Raw genomic sequence first — 18,781 nt, forward strand, 5'->3', positions numbered from 1 at the left:
AAAGTCCCTTCCAACCCAATCCATGAGCGGTGACTCCATGAACGCGGCGCTGCGGGGCATGATGCCCGGCGGGGATGGCGAGGCGCGGAGTCAGCTCGTGACCATAGCAGCGGCCGTGGGGATCCCCCGCCGTCCCCCCCTCTCCCCCGGCGGCCGGCCCGGCCCTGGCGGTGTCCCCGGGGCGGTTCCTGGGGCCGTCCCCGCCGGGGAGACTCCCCCGCCCGGGGCCCGCCCCGGCTCCGCGCTGAGGCGGCGGCGGCGGAGCTCGGCGGGAGCGCCCGGCCATGGAGCGCTACGAGAAGCTGGGCAAGGTGGGGCAGGGCTCCTACGGCGTCGTCTTCAAATGCCGCAACAAGGACACGGGTCAGATTGTGGCCATCAAGAAGTTCCTGGAGTCCGAGGAGGAGCCGGTGATCCGGAAGATCGCCCTGAGGGAGATCCGCATGCTGAAGGTGAGCGGCCGCGGCGGGACGGAGCCCGCTGGCGGCACGGGCTGCGCCCGCCATGGCGAGCCCTGAGGGGGCTGCCGGGGACGCTCGTGAGGGGACAGGGTGTGAGGACACCCGTGAAGGGACATCGTGAGGCTGCAAGGTGTGAGGACAGCAATGGAGGGACAGAGTGTCTCGAGGGGACGGGGCGTCGTGAGGGGAAAGGGTGCGAGGGCAGCCATGAGGAGAAGGGGCGTGAGGGCATCTGTGAGGTGATGTGCTGTCTGTCGTGAGGGGGGAAGCAAAGAGACGGGTGTGAGGGAGCACCATGAAGTGCCCCGGTCAGTCAGTTCCTCTGGGAGAAAGCCGGTGCCGGGGAATGTCCGAGCTGCTTGTCCGGGGATGGCCATGCCGGGTGACCCTGCCCAGCCCAGGCGGGAGCAGGTGGGAGCTGGGACGCGGCCATGAGCGGGTGCCCGCGGATTTCTGCAGGAGCTGCGGCCGGCACGGTGTGCCCTGCACAGAGGGATTGACCCAGGCTCTGTCCCCCCATGGAGTCAGCGGTGTCCTGGCCGGTGTGGGCACAGCTCTGCCCTTGGTGTGTGTCACAGGCCCCTCTGCGCCCAGGAGATGCCGCAGAACTGCTGGAGCCAATATGGGCAAAAAAGTGAGGGCAGGCAGCATGAGGAGGGAGACAGCCGAGGGATACAGCTCTCCCTGCTCCGCAGCTGATAAATCTGCCCCAGCTCCTCCTTAAAACGCCCTTTGTGAGCCGCTGGTTGTGCAGGATCCAGCTGTGGATTGAATTCCAGGGGCTCTGCAGGGTCGGGTATTCCATCCGCATGGAAGCAACAGCAGAACCGCCGGCAGTGAGTTTTTGTCTTGTCTTTGCTGAGCCTTTCCTGACCTCTCCGTGAGAGCTCGTCCTCACACAGAAACGGGTTGCTCCTTCAGCCTCTGGCTTTGTTTTCCCGATGACATAAAAGCAGGGGAGCATCTGCAGGGAGTCACACCCCCGGGTCTATCCAGCGTGCAGAAATGAGGAGAGACCCGGGGGAAAAGGGGAGAGGATCGGGTAAGGTTTCCTTTCACACTCCCGGCTTCTGGGCAAGGATTCTGCAGCCAAAGGCTGTGCCTGTTGCTTCATGCTTCTGCAGACTGTTGGGACTCTGTCCCATCTCTTTGGAACTCGTGTGTTCCTTTGGTCTCCATAGTTTCCTGAGGCTTTAGAAACGTGTTGTGTGGGGGAAAAAAAAAAAAATTCCTTTTCTTTGTTACAAACTTGCCGCTGGGTGATGGCGCACAGTACCCTCAAGCTTTGTGTTCCAAGAAATGGGAAGTGTCCCCTTTGCACTTTCTCCAGGGTGCTCATGATTTGTACACCTGCTATCCCAGGAGAAAAAAATCCTCTAGGAAAAAGCGTAATTATTTTTCAGTTAGATTTTGGGCGGAAGCAGCCTAGGTTTTTCTCCTATGCAAAGTAAACAAAGCAGCTATATGATTTCAGTAAACAGTGCTAGATTTACATTGAGATTTAAGTGATATTAAACATCTGAAAAATAAAATAACCATGGCAGAGATGCCTTGTAAAGCAGCTGGGAACTGCATCATCCTTAAGGATCTGAAGCCACCACAGCAGGATCTGTGCTGGGGCGCTGTTGACTTTAACAAGTGCAGACCTGCTTGACTCTTTTCAGCTTTTTCTCTGCGAATAGCAACAGTTTGTTTGCTTGTTTGCTTGCTTGTTTGTTTGTTTGTTGAGGCACATCCTGGCTTAGGCAACTCCTGTTTGTCAGAGATGGGGTGAGATTGTGTTTCATCAGTAGAAAATGATAAATCCTTTTTCTGCCCAATAAACACCTTGCAGACAAAGGGATTTTTGTGGCCAGGAGCCAAGGGACGTGCAGTGGGAGTTTGCAGAGTCTTGAAGCCATGGAATCCCAGAGTGGTTTGGGTTGTAAGGGATTCCAAAGATCATCCCACCTGCTGCCCGTGGACACCTTCCACTATCCCAGGCTGTTCCAAGCCCTGTCCAGCCTGGCTTTGGACACTTCCAGGGATCCAGGGGCAGCCACAGCTTCTCTGGGAAACCTGTGCCAGGACCTCCCCACCCTCCCAGCCAGGAATTCCTTCCCAATGTTCAAATACAAGAGAGAATGGCTTCCCACTGCCAAAGGATTAGATGGAACACTGGGGAAGAACTTGCTGCCCACCCATTTAGCTCAGCTCCCAAAACAAGCCCACAGAGGCCGAGCTGTAGCTGAGCTGTGCTCACAGAAAGGGTTCAGCTGAAGGAATGGTGACCCTGCAGGAAAAATCTGCCCTCCCACACCCTCACCTCCTGACCTGCCCGTCCCCTGTGTGTTGCAGCAACTCCAACACCCCAACCTGGTGAAGCTGCTGGAGGTGTTCCGGAGGAGGCGGCGCCTGCACCTGGTGTTCGAGTTCTGCGAGCACACGGTGCTGCACGAGCTGGACAAGCACCCCCGCGGGTGAGTCCCCCTCTCCCCTGGAGCTCCCGGCACGGGCTGGCCCTGCTGCTGCCCCTGCTGCTGCCCCGCGGCTTCGCGGAGGAGTTTCATGAATTACACCTGAGGTTTCTCAGCCCCGTGCCGGGGCTGTCTCTGTTGCTGTGGTGTGGCGCAAGGATTCCCTCAGAGCCCCGCTCGCCGTGGAGGTGGGAGCGCTGAGCTGAGCATTTGGGAGAGCAGCAAACCCCAGGGCCGGGAGCAGCTTGTGTCCTGCTGCTTCCACTGCTGCCATCACTGTGGGCACTGCGGCAGGGGCACTGGGCACACGAATACACAATCAGGGACTTGCGGGAAATGTTCCTTCCCTTTGAAGGAAATGCTCCCCATTTGCTGCCTGATCACTGGAACAACTCCAGCGTGAAGGAACATGTACCAGCTGGCTGCATGCTTTGCTTTCCAGCTTTGCTAGGGCAGATGGTCAAGTCTTTGGTGGTCAGGTTAAGATGGGTGCTGATTCCAGCTCGTTTGACCAACTCCATCCCCTTTTCAAGCTCCCAGAGCAGCACTCCCATCATTCTGGGATGTTTCTGGAAGGAATCCCTACTCACAGTGTCAGCACAGTGCCACTGACCCACTGACAGCAGAAAGTGAAAGCCAAACTTGAAAGAAAAACTCAGGCTTGCATTGTTTTGGTTTATTCTGGGGTAGTTTGTTTTTTTTTTTCTTTGTTATGAATCAGAAGCTTTTCAGAATTTGACATGTGAAATAAAATTGTGTTTGAGTTGGAAAATGCCAAGACTGTCACTTCTGCCTTTCCTGGGGCTGTTGAAGATCATTACAGACAAACCAAGGAAGTTCAAGAACTGTCGCCCGGTAACTGGAAGAAAGGAGAGGGGGCTGGGAAGTGTTTGCTGGCTGTGGGAGGGAAGCAGAGGGATCCAAACCAACGCAGAGCTTTATACTCTTGTCTGAGCACCCTTCCCTGGCCCATTTTTCACCTCTCCACTCTGGACAGTCAGTGCCACGGCAGCATTCCATGTATTTATCCCATGGATACTCCAGCAGTTCCAGCCCTGGGAGTTGCTGAGGCAGAAATTCCTGCTGGCCTTTGAGGATTGCCAGGAACTGTGGATGCTGAACACAGCCACAGGACAGGATGTGACAGGGACTCACACACTTTGCTGTGTGCTCACAGTGGCAGTGGCACTGGACAGAAATCCTCGTGTCTTCTTGCCCTGCCTGGCTTTGGAAGTGTTTCCTGACTTCCCTGGTGGTTTTGCTCAGAGATCCCCGTACAGTGTCAGCACTCATCTTCCCTGAAATTGTGAATTTATTATTCAAGGCCGGAATAAAACTGTGGTTTTTCCAACAGGGTGCCGGAGTACCTGGTGAAGAGCATAACCTGGCAGACCCTGCAGGCTGTGAACTTCTGCCATAAACACAATGTGAGTCCCCTGACCTGCACTAATGATTGCTGGCACGTGGCCTTGGAGGAGAGAGGGGGATTCTGTTGGCATCCTCCTGATTCCGGAGCTTTCATGGGATGGAGTCAGATGGAATCTCCTGTTTTCACCAGGAAACACATCTGAAATAGTGGTGCATAGCCACAGCAGCTGCCTTCACTCTCACACAGGCCCCTTGGCTTGGCTGTCAGGGGATGATTTGCCCTAATGGCCTTAGATGAGCTTCCAGGAGGAATGGGAATGATCCTCGTGTCATTCCTTGTGCCCTGCACCCCTGCTGACCTCCAGGAACCTGCCTTACAGCTCAGCAGCTGGGACCTGAGCAAAGTGCTGCTGATTTCACAGGAACTCCCTCAGTTAGCTGGCATGGGGTTCAGTCATGGCACCAGTGAAAAGATTTCAAAACTTAGACACGATAAACCCATTTTACTCCCTCCTCTGCTCTCTGGAGGGAGACATGAGTTGTATGCCTGACAGGTACTTCAGTGGGAACGTTTTAAGAAGCAGGGAAGGAGAAGGAGCCTTTTGCAGAAGCACTTTAGGCAAAAACTCTTTGTTCATCTGCTGACATGTGAGATTTAAGAGTGGGGCAGGAGATGGCCCTGGAATGGCTGTTTTGTCTTTGCTGAGAGAATCATGTCCAGTTGAGCCACAGGAACTTGGCCACAGGTCTCTCCTGCTTCCAAGATTTCTTGGTTTGCATCTTTTTTCCGTTCCCCTGCTCAGCCTGGAAGATTTAATGGAGTTTGAGAGCAGAGGGAACAATGAGCTGCTGCAGCCTGACCTGCTGTAGATCACAGGCAATGAGGTTTTATGCAGCTGCCCTTTCTGGAACTCCGTGACTGTGGTTTAATAAGCAGCCTTTCAGTCCTCAGGAGGAGACACAGTAATTTACCACCAGCTTGGCGAGGAAAGTCCAAGGTGCTTGCTCTGAGGTGATGGTGGGAGAGGGACAACCTGAGGGAGACCCCAGTGAGTTGAGCAGAGCAAAAGGAATAAAGGTCTTTGTTAGTTTGATCAGCAGAAATTCTTTGCCAAGCCCAAGTTCAGTTGTGAAGGACAAGGTCACCTCCAAAGAATCACAGAATTGCTGATGTTGGAAGGGATCTCTGGAGATCTTCTCATCCAACCCTTCCAGTCAAGCTGGATCAGCTAGAACAGGCTGTTCAGAAAGTTTTCCAGTCAGGATTTCCGTATCTCCAAGGCTGGAGGCTCCACAGACTCTCTGGACAATCTGTTTGGGTGTCTGGCCACGGTCTCAGTAAAAAAATATGAAATAAATTGGTTAGGTTAAAATGGAATTTCCTGAGTGTTCAGTTTGTGCCCGGGGTCTCTGTCCTTTCACTGCACCACCAAGAGCAGCCTGGCTCAGTCTCCTTTACTCCTTCCCATCAGGGATTTAATGCACATTGAAGAGTTTCACCTGCAGCCTTTTCCTGATGGTCCCAGCTCCCTCCTCCTCTCCTTGCAGGTCAGACGCCCCAGTCCCTTAAATTTCAGTGGCCCTTGACTGGAGTCACATCTTCCCTCTGTGGAGGGTCCCAGAGGTGGCCGCAGCTCCAGGTGTGTCTCAGCTGTGCTGAGCAGAGCTCTCACTGAGCTTTGAGAGCAGAATCATTCGGCAGGAATCCCCAGGGGGTTCAGGGAGCTGACTCCGTGTTGTCCAGGGGATACAGAGCTGGCAGCTGGAGCTGGGAGCCTGCACAGTGTCACTCCCCAAAGGTCACTGTCCTGCTGCTCAGAAATCCTTCCAGCTTCCCTTTCTGCAGGAATAACTGCCCGCCACACTGTGCCAGGGGGGTGTGGCTGAATTTAGCTGAGGGACAGCTTAAATACTTCTAACCTTGCTTTTTGCTTTTTTTTCTTCTTCCAGTGCATCCACCGGGATGTCAAGCCAGAGAACATCCTGATAACAAAGCACTCGGTCATCAAACTCTGTGACTTTGGATTTGCTCGAATACTCAGTGAGTGCTGGCCCTTTATGAGTGTGGGGTGAGCCATTCCAACCCTCACTGACACCCTGCAAATCATCCTATAGAAAAGGCTGCGCGTTTTCCCAGGGAAGCTCTGCTGAACGCTGGGTTGGGATTCCTTAACCTTGCAGGGAGGGAGCCCAGACACGGCGGTGACATCTGAAAACAAGCTGAGCTCCCTGCGGGGCCGCTGGGGGTGCTGGCATTGGGAGATGGAGCTGCCCCGCCGTTGTTTATGCAGGGCTGGAGACACAGCTGGAGCTCCCTGGCAGGAAGAGCCCCTCTGGCTGCCTCTGCAAACAATGGCTTCACATTTTCCGTTGTAAATATACCCCCTAATTTGGGGTGGTTTTTTTAGCTCCTCTTCAGACAAATCACATGGGCTCTGAGAACTGCCCACTGCCTGCTGCAGGGCCCTGCTGCGGAGCTCTGCACATTTCATCTGGAGGAGAACACACTCTTGATTTGTACCAGATCCTGAGCGTTTCCAGAGTTGAGTTCTGCTGGTGGCCAGTGACTCAGCCTGCTCCAGCCTGCCCAGGAGATGCCCCAAAATGTAACCAATGCTGATGGCTCCTCTGCATCACTGATCCTGTTAGTGTTGAAACACACAATCACAGAATGATTATAAGTAGCTGCTTTTATTGAAGAGCTCTGGGAGTCAGGGGTACAGGATACAGACCCGAATCTGACTCCCACATGGATCCGGGATACATGTTTTTATACCCTTTCGTTATATAACTCTATATATTAATTATTAAACCCATATTGTTCTATTGTATACATTGATCTGATCCGAGCATGAATTCTTGTAGTTTTCATCAGGCCCCCCAAACATAATTTCTCGTGATTCTTAAACAATAATCATATTCAATTACCAAACAATCATTACATTTAACAGTTATATCATTTATCATATGATTATGCAGGTGCAGTTTCACATGATCTAGTAAAGACAAAGCCCAACCTTCATTCCCTTTCCCAGGCCTATCCCAGCTCAACCTTTCTTTCCACCTCCCCTGAACCTATTGTATACAATCCCCATGATTTTAGAAACATTTTAACCCTATGCTGTCAATCCCACATTCCTGTCGGTGTCTCTCTCTCTCTCTGCCCTGGCCCCAGCGGGTCCCAGCGACTCGTACACCGAGTACGTGGCCACCCGGTGGTACCGCTCCCCGGAGCTGCTGGTGGGGGACACGCAGTACGGGCCCCCCGTGGACGTCTGGGCCATCGGCTGCGTCTTCGCCGAGCTGCTCTCGGGGCTGCCCCTGTGGCCGGGAAAGTCGGACGTGGATCAGCTCTACCTGATCCGCAGGACGCTGGGTGAGTGTCCCCTGCTCCCACAGCTCCTCCGCAGCTTCCCGCCGTCTGTGCTGGCAATGGGGAGTGGCCAGCGGGGAGTTTACCCACATCTCTCCCTTTCGAACGTGTTGGTTTGTTTGAGGGGTTGCTGTCGGTAAGAAGGAGCTGGGTTTTCCTGGTATGATGTACAATGTGCTAACAGTGGAAGCTACTGCAGCACTTTTCCTGCCTTTTCCAGCCCTGTGGGAGATTCTGATACAATTGGAGTTTTCCCATGTCTGCAGCAGCAAGAGCAAAGGCCTTGCTGCCTATTTGCTTGTTTTCCATGTCAGAGCTGTAAAGAACTTAAAGCTCCCTTTTGCCGGTTTTCCCAATGATCCCTGCTGGCTGAGAATCGGGATCGTTGCCTGCAGACTGCCTGGAACCATCCCCTCACTCCCCTTAGCAGTGGTGGCCTCTGGGTGTGCTGCAGGGCAGATGAGGAAAGATCTGGGATGTGCTTGGTGACCACTGGACTCCCCTCCTGCTCCCTTGGGGTGATGCTGGGGTGTGGGAGCACAGCAACCTCAGCTGTCTCCACACAGACATAACCACGAGGTGCCTGTCTCAGAAAGGACCAGGTTTTGCATAAAGGTTTAAAAGATCCAGGTGTTTTTCGGGGTTTGGTACCCAGCAAAGTGGTCAGTGAACAGCTGGATTCCATTCATCCCAGCTTTGGAGGTCTCAGAAGTGTTGTCATTGCCTGTTGAGGGCTGTGTGCACATCACACAGCTCCACATGTTTCTTGCTGCTCATCCATGAATTTAGGAGCCACTCTGTATTTATTTGTTAAATAAAAGAGCCATTATCCCCCATAACACTTAAACTCATCCAGTCCCATTGATTCTTTTCAGTTTTGGTGTGTAACATCTGATTTCTTGGGTGACAACGAACAACCCCCCACTTTTAACTGAAATTCCTTGGAATAAACAGAGAGTTGTGATTTTAACTGAGCAGTTTATAAAACTACAAAGGTGACTAATGGCTTTAAACAGATAAGCTCCTTAGCTAGAAAAATAATTCATCGCTGACTGCTTCATCCTCCAGAATCCATTAATGCCAGTGTAAGGCAGTAATAATTGATTTTTAATGATAGGGCTTCAGCCAGAGGAGATTCCCATTGATTGTTGGACCCAGGTGCTGGAGCGAGGCAGTGCTCACAGAGCAAAGCTCCTTGATTGAAGCTGTGCCATTCTGGGGTGGGCACTGTACTGGCTCCCTTGTTGTGGATTTCATTTTAACATTTCCTGCTCTCTGGGGTGCTCTAAGCTTCAAAAAACGCTGCCTTGGGGAAAAGCTGCAGCAGGTTCGGGGGGGCTGTGCTCCTGCTCTTTCCTGTACAGCACCCTCGGAGTGTCCAAAGAGAATTTCACCCAAAAGGAGTTAAATTGCCCTGAAGCTGGAACACGTGTGGCCGTGCCTTTCCTTCAGCACAGTCACACGGGTGTGGGATCACTGATGGCCAAAATGGGCATTACTTGTCACAAAAGAACGTTGCCTCGGCTCACTTGGTGATATTCCTCCTCCTCAGATGTTAGATGGCATCAGCCTCGTTAGGGGATAGAGCCATGTTCACTGCAGGCACTGTAAAATCAAGCAAATTATTCTGATTTTTAAGTATTTTTTTTTTTAATTCTTGCTCGAAGGGGATCTCATTCCCAGGCACCAGCAAGTGTTCAGCACCAACCAGTTCTTCAGTGGGGTGAGAATTCCAGACCCAGAGAGCATGGTAAGCGCTGCCTCCAGCTGCCCTTCCCTCCCTTCCCCGTCCTTTGCTGTGGAGCATTTTTTCCGTATCCAAAATCTTTGTCCTGTACTTTGCCAGTGTGCACCAGACTATTACTTGGAGGTAGCTGAACCCTTCATGACATTTCAACTTCCAGCCTGTGTAAAAGCAGTCAAGAAATGTTTCATCTCTGCTGCTTTCCCCCATTTCTGGCGGCACATCCTCAGTGCTGCCGGGCCTCTGAGCACATGGAGTGATGGAGGCATTTTGTGAGGAACAGCTCATGCTCCTGTGGGAAGCTGGGTCTTGGTACCCTGGTGTTTGCTCATGTGAGTCCATTCACTGCTTTTGTTCCCTGCAGGAACCATTGGAAATGAAATTCCCCAATATTTCATACTCTGCACTGGCCCTGATGAAGGTAAGGGAACTCCAGCTTGTGGAGGAGGCCTGCACTGGGATAAACAAATCACCTGGTGTGAGAGTCTGGGACGGAGTTATCAGAGATTCAGTGGAAAATAGATCAGGTTTGCTGCCCCATGTGATTGCACCTGTTCCTTGAGCCACAATTCCTACTACAATTGTGGTGTCCCCATCCATGGAAGTGTCCAAGGCCAGGCTGGACAGGGCTTGGATCAGCCTGAGACAGTGGAAGGTGTCCCTGCCCATGGCAGAGGGTCGGAACTGATGATCTCTAAGGTCCCTTCCAACCCAAACCGTTCCATCATTGATTTTGGTAATTGTTGGATAATTAGCTGCTCCTCAAGCTTCGTGCTGCCTCTGAAAAGCCACTCTTAGAATCCCTTTAAAAAACCATGAACACGTGTACCAGTGGGAATCCTGGTGGGCTGTGGGGAACTGTGCAAGGAAGGTTTTGTGTGATCTTTCGCCAGGGCTGCCTTCGGATGGACCCTGCGGAGAGGCAGAGCTGTGAGCAGCTGCTGCAGCAGCCCTACTTTGACACCTTCAGGGAGGCAGCAGAGCTGGGCAAGGAACACGAGAAGAGCCCTCGGAAAGCATCCAGGCTGACTCGGAAACACATGCCAGGGGTGAGCTTTCCATAGGATTTGATATTCCGTGCCTGTGTCTCTGTGTGAGGCCAGCGTGTTACGAGCCCCAGGAAGGTTCATCACACTCTGAGGGTTGCCAGCAGCCTCTCAGAAATGGCTTAAGAAAAATGAGTGAGATGGCTTGATCATTAGCGTCTGGAAAAGCAAAAAGGTTTTAATTAAAGAGAAAATAACAAACTATCCAAAACAAATGAATAAAAGCCGTGCAAGGTGCAGGGAGGTTCCTTACACCTGCTAAGACACCCTGAAAATGCACTGAGAGACTCCGTGCTGTCTCTTAAGTACTCAGCGATCCAGGAGGGGTTTTTGGCCTGCTGCCCAAAAGAGAACAGCCACATTCCTTGAGGAACAGCTCAAGGGTCCAACAGGTGCCTTTGTCCTGGCACTGGGCCAGTTACAGTGAGTGGATCATCAAAGTTCCTGGTTCTTTTCCTTACAGGTGAAACGAAGACTGAGACCCAAATCTTTTCCTAATACAGGAACACCTGCTGGGGTGTGGGGGTGCACTGCAACAGGGGCTCTTCTTTTGGTGGCTCCCAGGGTGGGCTGTGCTGGCAGCTGAGGGTGTTGGGCTGGTCTCGGTTTCATCCTGAGGAGAAAACAAAGCCCCTGGCTAAAGAGTAACTCGGTACAAACTGGATTTTGCACTGCAGCTCCATGGGGCACTGGGGATAAACAGCACAGCCCTGTTTGGAATTGGGAATAAGGCACACATGGAATTGTGCACACATGATAAGGTTCATCCAGGAATGTGCACTCCTGACAAAGAGCAGCAGGAGGGCTGGACAAACTGGACCACACTCACGTGGCTGGTTTAATTATCAGTGCTCTGGTGCTTTTTAATCCTGAGTTATGGAGCTGGAATAAACACCACTTCTGTTTGTATCTGCTGATGGGACAGGATCCGCTGCTCGGTTCCACTCGTTACCCCACAAACTGGGTGTTTCTGCAGCTGGAGCTGCCAAGCAAATGTCTCCCCACTGCTCTGGCTCTTCCAGACTCCATCCCAAGTCCTCAAATCCAGCCTCACAATGCAACTCATTCCACAGTTCTTTATTCCTGTGAGCCACATTCCCCATGGCAGCTCCAGTGCTGAGCTGGGAACAGGCAGGGAAGCTGGGGGTGAGGGATGGAGAACTGCTCCAGGCTGTCAATTCCTGGGTCAAACTGATTGGCCTCTTCCATTTCTGTGACCTGGGATATTTTTCTTGCCTGATGGAATTCTTGAATGAGTTGTTCTAGTTGCAGTTCAGTCATAAACCCTCAGAATCTCAGCTTGGAAAGTACAGGATTACAGTAGGAATAGTTTTATAGCTCATATTCCACGTGGAAATTGCTTCCATGTGTGCTTTATTCCCGTTCCAAATACACATGGTGTAACTTCTCCTTTAGTTACAGCACCTGCCTCAGCTGACCTGCAGCAACATTCTCCCAGCTTTGGACAGCAAGAAGAACTGCTGCAAGACAAGGAAATCCAAGTACCACTTCCCAAACATCTGACCGGGTGGCACATCAAAACTCAGTTGTTCAAAAGTCCTCCAGGATTTATAAATGGAGGCGAGGCAGTGGAAAACTGAATTACTAAAAGTTACGGCACGTACAGGATGGTCTGTCCTCTACTCTGGGTCACTGATGGACAGGAAGTGATGCACAAAGAACTCCTTAGTGCTCTGTGTACAAAGGCAAATACATCCTGCTTTAATTCCCGATTCCTAATTCCTGGTTCAGGATTACCCCATCCCAGTGCTTCCAGTATGAAATTCCAAACTCTGCCCTGTCTGTCCCCTGCATTTCAGACTTGGCGGGAGAGCTCGACCTTGCCAAACACACGAGTCCCTTGTGTCCCTGCTCTGCGAGGAGCTGTGTGTGCTGCTGCAAGGTGGGAGATGTGCTGGTGTAGCCCAGGCTGAGAGCTCTGAGCTCCGGGGACACGCCGGGCTCCCTCCTGCCCTGACTGAGCTCAAAGTGCTGCTGCTGACTTCACAGGCTCAACAGGCACCACGCCCAGAACAGAGCAACATTATTCCTGTTGTTTAGGAGTCTTTCCAGAGCTTTCTCCTGCAAGTTTTCTCCTTGAATTCTGCTTCTGACAAGAGTGAACGAAGGCACTTGCTTGTAGTTACAAAAGTGATTTTATCAAAACTAATCATGAATGTAATTTATAACATTGGCCAGACACGGGCAGGAATTCTACCTGCGTGTTTGTGTTAGAACGACTGGGGTCTGTGGAATCTCAGAATATAATATTGTGTTCATTTTGAATAAAAGAAATGTAGCTTCTTTTTCCAGTTTACTGGAGCTATTTTACTATATAAAGCTTTACCGCTGGGCAAGAACATCCTCTTCTCATTGACACTTGAAGGAAAAATGTTTTGCCGGTACGTTTTGCGTTCCACAACAGTGAAAGCCATTTCAGCGGGGCCGATGCCACGTCCTGCGCGTGCCTGTTGGCTCGTGTTCCCTTACCCATGGGAAGCCACCTCTGAGACAGCACTGACTGCTTGGAGCTGCTGCTTTCTGCCCTTCCCTACGCCCAAAGCCAGGGATTTACTGCACGTGCTGTGTTCTCCCTGAGGATGAGCCATTCCCTCTGTGCTGGTCAGGCCCCACCTCCAGTCCTGGGGGCAGTTTTGTGTCTCTCACAAGAAAGGCACTGAGGGGCTGGAGCGTGTCCAGGGAAGGGAATGGGGCTGGGAAGGGGCTGGAGAATTCCTGAGGGAGCTGGGAAAAGGAGGCTCAGGGGGGACCTGGTGGCTCTGCACAAGTCCCTGCCAGGAGGGGACAGCCGGGGCAGGCTCTGCTCCCAGGGAACAGGGACAGGAGGAGAGGGAACGGCCTCAAGTTGCACCACAAAGCTTTAGCTTTGGGGAAATTGGGGAAAATTCCTCCCTGGAAAGGATTGTCCAGTCCCTGGCACAGCTGCCCAGGACACTGCTGGACCATTCCTGCAGGGATTTAAAAGCCGTGTGGATGTGGCACTTGGGGACACGGGTCAGTGGTGGCCCTGGCAGCGCTGGGGGAACATTTGGACTCCACGATCTCAGAGGACTTTTCCAGCCTCAACAATCCTCAATGGCTTTTACTGATCAGGAGGGATGAGGATGCAACTCCAGAGCTGACAGGACTGCTGTAGCCCATGGCAGCACACAGCAAACACGTGCTCAGGGCTGTGTCTAAGAGCTGCTGCTCCTGACCCTGCCTGCCTGCAGATCCTCAAACCAGACAAAACTCAGAGTGAAGAACGCAAAAAAGACCCAGAACCTCTTTTATTAAATCAACACCCACCCACCGGGTGAGATTCTCCCAGAGGGAACAGCACCAGCACCACACACCAACATTCCCCCCAGTGCCACTTTGCTTCTGTGCAATGAAATACTGCAAACTTGAACTGAGGTATTCAGAGCTTCCTAGTAAAACAGGAAACAGATGCCTACGTGCAGAGGCCTGCCTTGTCTGTCGTTTAAGCTTAATAAAACTTAACTGCATGATTTCTTCAAAGGTCACAAACACCTTTGAGGCTGGACTGGGAAAGCGGAGCTTATTTCCATGCTGGAAATACAGCAGTGTCTACAACTTCATTTATGCAACACAAGATAAATCCTAGGAAATCACATGTCGGTTATTGCTGCTGTGTTTAATCCAAATCCAGCTCCAGCTGTAGTTTGGGCAGTGCCTGCTGAAGGACACGGAAGGTCTTTTCTTTCTCTCTGATCCCAGGAAGGTCACTCAGATACAAATATTCCAAGTTCCTGCAAATATTTAAAAAGAAAATGGGCAACTAAAAAGAAAATGGGCAACTATCATTGAACTGCTGGCAGAGAAATTGGAGAAATTATTCTACTGCAGCTGTTTTGAGTATTTTAAATGGTGTCTGGCTCTGCTGGAAGTTTGTTTCTGAAGTGAAGGCTTGGGGTTTTTAGCTGCAGTATCCAAGTGCATCCCATTCCTGAGCACCCAGAGGTGGCAGAGAGGGTGGAGTGACAGGAGCTGTGAGGTGGAAGAAGCTCTGAAAGCTACAGAACACAGAGCTGCTGCAGGAGAGGGGTCAGGAGAAGAAGCCAAGCTGATCCTTAATTATTTATCCATCCCAAGGCAGCCACCCCACAGCCCTGTAAGCTTGGAACAGTGAGGCTGCAGCCCCTGCACCCAGAGCAGGGTGCTGGGGAAGCCCTCCGTGCCCCACTCACGTCAGCTTGTGGAGTGCAATGATTCCTTTGTCAGTGACATTGCCACAGGAGATGATCTTCAGCTGCTGCAGACTCTTCTGCAGGGTGCTGGTCTCACTGAGCCTCTGCAGACACTGGTCCTGGATGTATATGCACTTCTCCAGTTTGATATCTGTCACGTGCTCCAGCCCATCTGCAAAGGCAAAAGGGAGGATTTGCTTCATAATTCACAATTCCAGGACCAGCCTGGGCTGGTTGTTCAGTTCTCAATTTAATAACTGCCCCTAAAACCATCCAGCAACACATTCCTTTGTACGGTAACACACATCTCTGAATCTCCAAAGTGCCTTTGTGGTTAGTTCAGCTATAGGAACAACTTCAAACATTCAGAAATGTTTGAATCATTTTGCTAAGATTTCAAGAGCTTAGAAACGGGCAAGTAACAAAAAACCAACACAATTTTGGATAATAAACCATGACTCTGACATTAAAAAGTGCTAATGTCAGAAATTCAGGGTCCTTTGCTATGAAAAAATAAACCAGCCTGTTCCCATTTTGCTTTCTGTTATTTGAAGACCACCTGAAACACTTGTTTAATCTCTTCTTTTTAAGAGAGCTTTTTATTTGTCTTTTTAAAGACATCATAAATGCCTGGAGAATGAGCAGAACTACGACTTCAGAGACACCAAAATCATCCCTTGGTGCAGAAGAAAAATAATATTTACAGTGCTTTTTGTTACAAACTCATGGAATTTTGTGACTCTCCTTAGTGCTACAGCCACCTCAGGTAAAAGCTGAAGTTCTCAATGTCTTTCCACTTCATAGCACACCTCCAGCAAAGCCTTAGGGACTGATAAATATTTGTAAAGGGGGAGAAAAACCACAAATGGTTTATCAGTATCTTGCTAAGGAAGGAGAAAGTGGCACCACTATTCATGTTTTTGTGAGAAATGAGCTTTACTTTTTTTTTAGAAGTTTAGTAAGGGATGAAAAGGGACTCTACAGTGCTGGGAGCAGAACCATAGCTAGCTGTACACTGGTTTATTATAATAGCTCTTTTAATTTACTTTTTTATTGCATTGATCAAATGCATGTTTATGAAGATTATATATATTTAAATATTCCTTTGAGTTCTTTTACATGCTCTGGGAATTCTTTAGCTTGGTTTGACTCTTGACTTGATGTGTAATGCTGTAATTTGATTTTTGGGAGCTGTGTATGTGATTTTCTTATAATGTACATGCTATTTCTTTATAATGTGTATATTATTTTTTACAATGAAAAACTGGCATTATAGATAAAGGGTCAGTGGCAGAAACCCTCTTCATATCTTTTTTTAAATGTCATTTGTGTGGTTTCTTCAATGTTTTTCAACAATACAGATAGTTTTAGCTATTTTCACAAACTTATTTGAATTATTCTTACTCTTAGCTATAAAAACAAAACCATTAGCTATTTTTGCAAAAGTTAACATTACAACACACAGCTTCTGTTTTAATACTTTGCAAAAGCTTGAAATATAATATATGTTTGCTACAGTAAAATATATATGTGTTACACATGGCTAGGGCATGTATAACATCTGTATTGTACATAACATTGTACATAACACTGTACATAAGGTGTGCAATGTTTGGGCATTGGCTACAAAAGCTGACAAGTTACACTGTATCAAAAATAGTTAACAGTGATTACAAATCACTTATTATAGTTAAAAATTATTACAAATAGTTTAAAGTGACTACAAATCACATATTATATCAGAACGGTCGTGATTAATTTGCAGAAGTTAACATATAATAGCGAAAGCCAACAAGGACACAGTTATTCAACTGAGGCGATTAAAATGAAAGCCACCAAGAGCCAGGCCGGTGTGCACGTACCCAGGTAGTCGAAGCCTCTGTACATGATGCAGGAGTCGGTGGCGTTGATGGCCTCGATCTTGTAGGTACCCAGGGGCCCCGTGGGGAGCGCGTTGTAGTCCTGCTGCCAGCGGGGCGAGCCCCGGTACCGCACCAGGGCCCCGCAGCGCAGCAGCCACTCCGAGGCCGCGCGGTCCGGGCCCACGGCCTGGATCCGCTCGTGGTCCACCCTGCAGGGGACACGCAGGGACCTCAGAGTGCGAGAACACACATCGACACACACAGAGCTCCCTCCGAGTGCAGGAACACACCTACACACACACAGACCAACAACTGAGGGGTGTTTGTAAAGATCTTATTCCATTATCAGCCTTGTAAAAGGGTGAGACACAAGAGATGGAAAACCCAACGCCGTTCTATTGATGCCTTAGGTTTTATCTCCCATGTATTTCAGGTTCTGTGGTGCCCAGGGGCGCAGTTCTGAGCTCACAGTCAGTGTCACTCAGCTCTGCACACAGCAGGGACACAAAGCTGCACACCAAGGACAACTTTCAGGCCCAGCTGAAGGGAGGAACGAGCAGGACCGGACCTCACAACCTGCAGCTGGGATTGGACAATTAAACCCCAATATGCAAATGACCCAAAACTTATAAAAATATAACATCTTGTGACTGCTCAGCCATTTTGTGACCATTTCAAATCCACCTTGGGTGTAGCCCTGGCCAGGCTCTTGTCCTGCCCAAAGTGTATCTTAAAGGCCTTTCAATAAATATCTACTTTAGCTCTGTCCAGTCTCTGTTCCAGGTCAGCCTTCCCAAGGCATCACTACCAGAAGCCAACCTATTTCTTTGTTACAGTATCTTCTAATTGTTTTTCAGCCTATTAGCTTTTGCCACACAATGCTGCTAATACTTCTACCACCAATCACTTGTTATTTTACTCCATGTAAATTGTAAATTATTTCCCTCCATGTCTTGCTACAATGCACCTTTCACAGTTCTAATTCTCCAAAGTATCGGGTCGGTTCGCAAGGCGACGGTTTGAAACTTGTTTCCAGTTCCATTTCTCTCTCAAGCTCTTCTCTATTCCACGGCCTTTCTCGGTCTGCACATCTTATCCCACAGTTTGCATACAGATCTACAAGACTACGTGAGCTTTCAGTCAGGCTTTGAGAATCCTCTACAGATCCATTTCTCACAGGAGTGTGAAAGGACATCCCAATCCTCTCCCCCTTTCTCCTGGGTCTCATTCCCGCGTTCTGGATAGAGACCTGGGGGTGTGACTCACTGCAGGTGCTCCCCTGCTTTTATTTCATCGGGAAAATAAAGCCAGAGGCTGAAGGAGCAATAAATAATGGAGAACAATAATTGCTCCACAGCAAATGTCTGGTTACGTGCACGGTCAGAGAAGGAAGGATGTGATTTACTGGAAATGGTCGACGGGTAATTTCTGGATTGTGCAAGGCTCAGTCTGGCGTGAGGTTTTTTAACGTAAGTGGGAGATGCTTTTTGGTAAAAAAAAAAAATACAAACACAACCGGACTTAACTCTCCTGACGCGTCTGTAAGGAAAGAAAACTGTGCTAGTGGTTAAGGCGAGTTTGGAAGTCAAAGAAGAGCAGGATTTAGGGACGGGATCCATGTGCCCAGCTTGCCTTGGCCATTCCAGGGAAGGGGCAGAGCACACACCTTCCCCTGGAAGGTCACGGCTTTGGAATGGGAAGCAGATATGGAATGACCCCTCGCCAACAACCAACATGCAATCCGGGGGGAAAGAGGAGCGTTAAGGACAGAAAACATCTTCTGCAGCGTAGGGGCTTGGTCGTCCCGCTTCACGAACCGCGCAGAGAATTCGAAGGAACTGAAAGTTAATCATTAACCAGCGACTCACTCTTACTTGTTGAACACGGCATTCAGCCATCCCCAGAAGGCTCTACAGCTGCCCGGCGGCAGCGGCGGCTTCCTCACGAGCGTTCCCAACGCCATCATCGCCTTCTTGCGGGCGGCACAAGGGGGAAAGGGAGACGTTCCTCGGAGCGGCGGCGGCGGCAGCAGCCGGGGAAGGCCGAGCCGCCCTCAAGGCCTGAGCGGGGCCGGCAGCCCGGCGGGGCCCGCGGCTGCGGGGGGAGCCCGTCACCGCCGCCGGCGCCCAGCGGCCGAACCTTGCCCGGAGGCCGGCGCGGAGCTGCCCTGCCCGGCGGAGCGGGGCAGCAGGAGGAGGGGAGAGAAGGAGGAGGAGGAGGAGGAGGAGGAGGAGGAGAGGAGGACGCGGCCGCGGCGCTC

The 18,781-nt window shown here is 50.5% G+C and overlaps 2 protein-coding genes across 2 annotated transcripts; one reads left to right on the top strand and one right to left on the bottom strand.

Annotated features, from left to right (window-relative positions):
- Positions 1-235: 235 nt before the first annotated feature.
- Positions 236-12,774, top strand: CDKL1 (cyclin dependent kinase like 1). Its single transcript, XM_066189171.1, has 9 exons — positions 236-452; positions 2,799-2,920; positions 4,272-4,344; positions 6,236-6,326; positions 7,461-7,661; positions 9,326-9,408; positions 9,767-9,823; positions 10,296-10,451; positions 11,865-12,774. Exons 1-9 carry the CDS (start codon positions 285-287, stop codon positions 11,970-11,972), a joined length of 1,059 nt encoding a protein of 352 aa, XP_066045268.1. The 5' UTR covers positions 236-284; the 3' UTR covers positions 11,973-12,774.
- Positions 12,775-13,720: 946 nt separating this feature from the next.
- Positions 13,721-18,734, bottom strand: DMAC2L (distal membrane arm assembly component 2 like). Its single transcript, XM_066189173.1, has 4 exons — positions 18,396-18,734; positions 16,522-16,730; positions 14,660-14,831; positions 13,721-14,221 (listed from the first exon to the last, which is right to left on the bottom strand). The coding sequence occupies exons 1-4, from the start codon at positions 18,485-18,487 to the stop codon at positions 14,107-14,109; spliced, it is 588 nt and encodes a 195-aa protein (XP_066045270.1). The 5' UTR covers positions 18,488-18,734; the 3' UTR covers positions 13,721-14,106.
- Positions 18,735-18,781: the final 47 nt, after the last annotated feature.

Source organism: Chamaea fasciata, unplaced genomic scaffold (assembly GCF_029207755.1).
Source record: "Chamaea fasciata isolate MVZ Bird 193981 ecotype frontalis unplaced genomic scaffold, bChaFas1.0.hap1 SCAF_7, whole genome shotgun sequence".
NCBI classification, from domain to species: domain Eukaryota; kingdom Metazoa; phylum Chordata; class Aves; order Passeriformes; family Sylviidae; genus Chamaea; species Chamaea fasciata.

What these genes read in the sequence shown, in the direction of transcription:
- CDKL1 (XM_066189171.1), top strand. Translation starts at nt 285, where the DNA reads ATGGAGCGCTACGAGAAGCTGGGCAAGGTGGGGCAGGGCTCCTACGGC. An exon ending in CTGGACAAGCACCCCCGCGG is followed by an intron (nt 2,921 to 4,271) that starts GTGAGTCCCCCT and finishes TTTTTCCAACAG; the next exon opens with GGTGCCGGAGTACCTGGTGA. An exon ending in CTGCACTGGCCCTGATGAAG is followed by an intron (nt 9,824 to 10,295) that starts GTAAGGGAACTC and finishes ATCTTTCGCCAG; the next exon opens with GGCTGCCTTCGGATGGACCC.
- DMAC2L (XM_066189173.1), bottom strand. Translation starts at nt 18,487, where the DNA reads ATGATGGCGTTGGGAACGCTCGTGAGGAAGCCGCCGCTGCCGCCGGGC. An exon ending in CTGAATGCCGTGTTCAACAA is followed by an intron (nt 16,731 to 18,395) that starts GTAAGAGTGAGT and finishes TGTCCCCTGCAG; the next exon opens with GGTGGACCACGAGCGGATCC. An exon ending in CAGAGGCTTCGACTACCTGG is followed by an intron (nt 14,832 to 16,521) that starts GTACGTGCACAC and finishes TTGCCTTTGCAG; the next exon opens with ATGGGCTGGAGCACGTGACA.